Genomic DNA, 5,966 nt, shown 5'->3' with positions numbered 1-5,966 from the left:
AGAGAGAGAGAGAGAGAGAGAGAGAGAGAGAGAAAGAGAGAGAGAGAGAGAGAGAGAGTGAAAACGGAATACTGCGTAGGAAACTTGGTGGATCGAATTGGAATTAAACCAGTGGAGCGCCATTGTCATTGTCCATGTCTTCGACCGTAATGTACAGACCCTCTTCCTCGTACGTCGACTCGTGTTTCGCCAAAACTTTCAGCAATGGACGCAACTTCATCCACCACTGATAATTCGGGATTCTGTGCCTGCAAAGTCAAATATAGTTTTAAATATTATTTCATCGAATGAGCATTGTAAATAATTATTATTACTCCAGCACGAAAGAAGTATTGTTTGTGCATTATAATAATCTCCTTTGATAATTTAAATGTCGAATGCAAAGAAGTTAGGATAAGACTAACAACAACGTTGATATTAATAATAATTGTAATTAATAATAATTTAATATTAAAATATTAATTGAGTTACATTTATTATTTGTTTAAAGACAGGTGTGATCGATTTGTGTAGACTTTTTCAACAGTTGGATAAGAATATTTCCAAAGATTATGTTAATACCTATATTTTCATATGGTATTATCAACTTTCATAATCATTAAAGCATTTAATGTTTAAGTACAATTGATGCTCGACGGTGATGTAATGGAAACTTACTCGAAATCGGTATTGTCAATTAGCTTGGCAAAAGGTGTGTATCTGTATTGACGTCTTACGATACCCAGCATAACGGCACTTTCCGGCGTATTCGAAATCGTTTGCCCATCGGCCATCGTATTTTTCTTTAGCTGTTCGGTAAACCATTCCACACTCTTCGCTGCCATTTTCGTACCTTTTTTACAAATTGAAAAATTAGAGGAGACGAGCGGGCGGGCGAGCGAGCACAAGCTTACATCGGATAAATAAAAAACTTTTCATTCAGCTAGTGAGCTTAAAGTATATATACCCACCCAAATTGCGATCGAAGGGGGTGGGTGATCCACCCTGCTGCATATGCCCGATAATGTTCATTCTACAGCTGAACAAGCCCTTGCCCTCCTCGCTGAACAACCGTTGCATGAACTCGGTGTTATAGTTCGAGTTGGCGCTTTCATTGCGCAGAATAAGGCCGCGCTGCACACCCTCCGACATCTTCGCCGCCATGGCTATTATGTCCTGATTGAGATCCTTAATGTTGAACTTCTCCTCGAAGATGTAAGCGGCGTCGGCACCACCTGCAAGGCCAGCGAGGGTCGCGAGGTAACCGCAGAAGCCGCCCATAGTCTCGATTATGAACACTCGTCGTTTGGTTCCTTGAGCCGATTGTCGAATGCGATCGCAAATCTGTCGTCGAGTTTGGCGAATTATGAGCAATGCTTTTATCTTTTCAATATTTCATGTCGAATGACGTAAACGCAACGACAATCGGCGGATAATCAAAAGCATCGACAAGAAGTAATTAAATATTATAACGAACTAGCGATGTATGATGATGATTTGTCAATTGCCATTGAGTTTATTAAGAAAAATTGGCACCACTGTCGTTGGTACATGAGATGTTTTTTTTTCTTTCTTTATTTAACTATTTTACAAAACTCAAGCTCATGATTTCAATAAATTAGTTTGATATTGTATTAATACAGACTTTTTTTTATAATTAAAATTTCTTCGTAATTGCATATTATTGCTTTGAAGGAATTATTGTACTAAAATGTATTATATTTGATTCAAATTGTTTATATGCACTTCAAATATATATATATATATATATATATATATATATATATAGACGATGGATTTGTTAATAAATAAAAAAAATTTGTTCATTTCACTTTTACTTCTCTAAAATTCAACCTCAACGTGTACAACATTTACAATTTTACAACGTAAGCTTTATTTCAACAATACGACCTCAATTGCCGTCTGTTTCATTAGAAGTTCTTTGTTGCTGTTGCTATTGCTGTTGTTGCAAATTTTTAATTTAAAAACATTTTTCAACTCATTTGCATCATTTAATTAAAATTAAAAAAAATAGAATGAAAGGCTTGAATGAAATTATGGCTTAAATTTTGAATGCTTAAATTTGTTATGTATTTCTTTCATGCATCACGTCAAAAGATCTTTCTTTTTCTTATTATTTGTTTTTCATTTAATTTTGATAAATTTTATACAGAATAAAAAACTTACCTCTGTTATTTCATTTAACGCTGTATCGCAACCCAAAGAAAACTCTGTTCCAGGAACATTGTTACTAATAGTGGCAGGAATCATGGCAATCGGAATACGAAACTCGGGAAACTGATCTCTCGCATTGTAGAAACTAAGGGCAGTTTGGAATCCCTTAAATAAAAAATTCCTTACATTATTACGAAATATACATATATATGGGTGAAAATTACAATCAATTCGTTTTGTAAATTATGTGGATTGGATTTGTCAATTAGAATGATATTTCTATACTATTTACAAATGTTTAAATAATCATAAAGTGATTTTTCTAAAAACTATTCGTTCAAAATGTAAGCTTAAGATGTTATTTTGACTAACTCTCGAGTAACTTCGGCTTAATATAATTAAAAAAAAAATTTTTTATCCATACCAAGAAGCTCGGCGAATTTATATTTTATAATGTTTAGTCCAACTCCATTACTTTGTAATATTTAGACTCACTACTATTGCGTCATAATCTTACTATGGATTTGAAATGGATAAATTACCTCGAAACCTCCGATAATTAGCAGAGCCTGAATTCCGAATTGTTTTAACTTTTGCGCTATTTGAGGTAGTTGTTCGTCCTTTGGTGGGGCTCTTTTCGTACCGAGGTAAGCGCCACCCTGGCCAACCCATCCGGTCACCGACGGCCAATCCATAAACCTGAATTTTCCATTTGCCAGCCCGGGAACTCCATCCATGATACCGTATACCTAAAACGTATGAAGCAAACGAATTTATAAATTATCCTTCCGCTCATTGTTCACAGCGCGGCTTTACGCGCCAACATGTTCCCCATAATTATAACGTAGAATTTCATAAATCTTAATAATAATTCTCTGTCGCAATCACGCGATCGAATAAATTACGTTCGAGCAAATTCGGGATTTATCTTCCAACATCATCGGCATTATCGTTTTTCTAATAGTTCCTCGACTTCTTTTTCCCCAAGCGAACATACGATTCTTTTAATGTAGCAAAAAGCTCAATAACGTTACTTCGTTTGAAGAACAAAAGGCATAATACGACCGCAAATCGGTAACTAATTTCAACATTAACAGTTAACGTCATGTTTAATGGAAGTGCCTGTCGCTCGGGATTACAGTCGCCAGCGTTGCGTTAAGTGTAAATGGATGCATTAAGAGTTACGACACATCTTAAAGTTGAGATAAAACAAAAACAAATTCAAAAAAAAGGAAAAAAAAAGAAAAAAAAAAAAGAAAAAAAAGAAAATAAAACGGCTTGCAAGTGCTACGTACCTTATCTCCTCGGTAAATGCAATTCCTCACGAAAGAACGAACAGCCGCATTCATACCACAGGAGGGCGATCCAACGTGCATCACCGCTAACGTATAATGATCCTGGAAAAATATATTATTCTAATTTTTAAATTTCAATTACATATGCTTTAAAGCTAAATATCTACGGCACGTGCAGCATCAATTAAATCAGATAAATATGCTATGACATTACAGATATTTATACATTTCAATGGCATTAAAATGCTTTTCGACAAATAACAATTTATATAAGATTTAAATATATCGACGTCATTATAATCGAACGTTATAAAGACTGGACACGACGACTACACAAATGTCAATCACGTTTATTCCCTTGTCCCCCTCCTCCTTCCGAACCCAACCATTATTCAATTAATTGCTCGTAATTTTACAATGTTTATCATAATCAACTTTAATGCGTTAAAGGGGCAGAGTGTGGTAACTGATAGATGAAAATTTAATGTTTCTTCATTCATACACGCATCAAGTATGATTTCAAATCAATATTCCCATCCTTTACTACATAAAATTAATAATACGCGAAATTTAACTTCGCCGTATACAACGTTTTACTGTAAGCAGCATAGAATTTAAATATTAAAAGGTTTAAAAATAACACTCAATGTTTAAACGTCCAAGTATCTAATGCCATTTTCACTAAATATACTTAATACTATAAACCAATAAATAAATATTTTGACGCTCCTAAAGCATCTTAGTAACGTACATTAACCAACAGAGTTTATATGAAAACATAATTATAAAATTTTTGATAAAAAAATACGATAAAAAGTACATCCAAAAAGTTTTCTTAAAATTAACATTATAAACACTTTTTTCTGTACAATGCAAAATTGTGCTATTAATTACGACGGAAAAAAGAAAAAAAAAGAAAAAAAAAACAAAAATTTGGTGACGATAATATCATGTATAGAAAAAATTTGGCACAAGTTGTTTGTAGCCTATTATTTATTTTCAATAATAACACAAAGGCTTTTTTTTTTTTTTTTTTTTGTCTTAATCAATGTACCTACATAATGCAGTTTAACTCTAGTTATAATTAATTATGAACGGACATTATAGGTTTTAATTATAGTGAATTTTAAATGCTGATTACTTACTTGACCGCACATCGTGTATTGCTATCGTAAGGCATTTTCAAGAAAAAAAAAAAAAAAACAAAAGAGAATCAGTAAATGAATACTAATTTATTATTTACTAATTATTTGTGTTTACGTTTATTAAAATTGGAATATTATTCTAAAATTCGATTTAAAATAATATTCGAGAAACGATAGATTTACCTTAGTTAATACGGGATGATCTCCCTCCTGAAGCATTATCAAAGCAAATATGTGCATGTCATAATTAAAAAATATTCTTCGACTTACTCTACTTCGGTTTATATATGCATACATCTACAGATTTCATATAAGATTAATTAAAAATTAATTTAAAAGGTCATCTCTATGATAAATATAAAATTAATTTCTATACTTATATATAAACCTGTAGCTAAGCTTCTTCATTAACATTTAATGTATTATTTTACCTTGATTGTGCCAGCCTCGACAGGAGCCTTCAAGCGCGTCAACATTTTATAGGTATTCAAATTCCGTACGAAACCCCTATAAAAATTATAATAATCATCATTAGCAACAATCCATAAAAACATTCGATTCGATCTTTATTTGCAACTAATTGTCCATTCGCTTTTCATTCTATGGATTTTTCGTTTGTTATGGATTAATCGTGTGTTCAATCATTTGCTCCTTTCTTCAATTTTTTTTCTTTCTTTCATTCATTCTTTCATTCTTTCTTTCTTTCTTTCATTATTTCTTTATTTCTTTCGCTATTTTGCACAGGACATTTACGCAAATACAATATTTCACTCTACGAACTGCAATAATTTCGCAAAATGACCTTTCATTGTTAATATACGTATTCACGAATGGCATAACTTACTTTCCACGAAGCTGCACCGCAAGATCCCAATTTTTATCGGCCATGGCTTGCGCAACGGCTTTCGTTCGTCGCACACATTCCATCAGTGGCAATCGTACAGCCTGATTACCATCCAATGTAACTACGCAGGCTTCCGTTTCCGGTGTGGCTTCCACCAATGCCATCACGGCTTCCGCGCCCATTCGACAGCCCTACAATGTATGTACGAGTACTTTTATGAAAAATTCGTCGCATTAATCGCATCCGTTTAATCCACGGGTTGTGTTGTATTGATAATGATAACGATAATGATGATTTATATTTAAATCGATTCATTTGATCGGGCGTATGATATTTCATGAATTTGATATGTCGACGTTAAAAGAAAAGTGCTGGTGGAAAGAAGGGTGGGTAAAAAGGGGGACCGAACGCATTAATTGCCACCACGAGATATATGATAAATATATTATTTAGACTTGGGATCGCTGGACTCTGTCCGATTTAGCTACAAAAAAATTGTATTTAAAGCTTAATCGAAAGTCCAATCGG

At 33.3% G+C, this 5,966-nt stretch overlaps 1 protein-coding gene across 4 annotated transcripts in view; it reads right to left on the bottom strand.

Annotated features, from left to right (window-relative positions):
* Positions 1-18: 18 nt before the first annotated feature.
* Positions 19-5,966, bottom strand: part of Pfk (ATP-dependent 6-phosphofructokinase) — an 11,506-nt gene continuing 5,558 nt past the window's right edge. For 2 of the 4 annotated variants that reach the window (XM_011500736.1, XM_011500735.1), the window contains exons 7-16: positions 5,439-5,629; positions 5,026-5,101; positions 4,778-4,804; positions 4,595-4,615; positions 3,450-3,551; positions 2,697-2,903; positions 2,167-2,319; positions 951-1,323; positions 658-832; positions 19-248 (exon numbers count right to left, since the gene is read on the bottom strand). In XM_011500736.1, coding sequence (XP_011499038.1) covers positions 104-248; positions 658-832; positions 951-1,323; positions 2,167-2,319; positions 2,697-2,903; positions 3,450-3,551; positions 4,595-4,615; positions 4,778-4,804; positions 5,026-5,101; positions 5,439-5,629 — 1,470 coding nt within the window. In that variant the 3' untranslated portion in view covers positions 19-103. The remainder of the gene's footprint in view (positions 249-657; positions 833-950; positions 1,324-2,166; positions 2,320-2,696; positions 2,904-3,449; positions 3,552-4,594; positions 4,616-4,777; positions 4,805-5,025; positions 5,102-5,438; positions 5,630-5,966) is intronic. The other 2 variants (XM_011500737.1, XM_011500738.1) reach the window with 2 other exon arrangements.

The sequence above is a fragment of the Ceratosolen solmsi genome, unplaced genomic scaffold, assembly GCF_000503995.2.
Source record: "Ceratosolen solmsi marchali unplaced genomic scaffold, CerSol_1.0 scaffold27, whole genome shotgun sequence".
NCBI lineage: Eukaryota > Metazoa > Arthropoda > Insecta > Hymenoptera > Agaonidae > Ceratosolen > Ceratosolen solmsi.
This window is presented reverse-complemented; position numbering and strand designations above follow the sequence as displayed.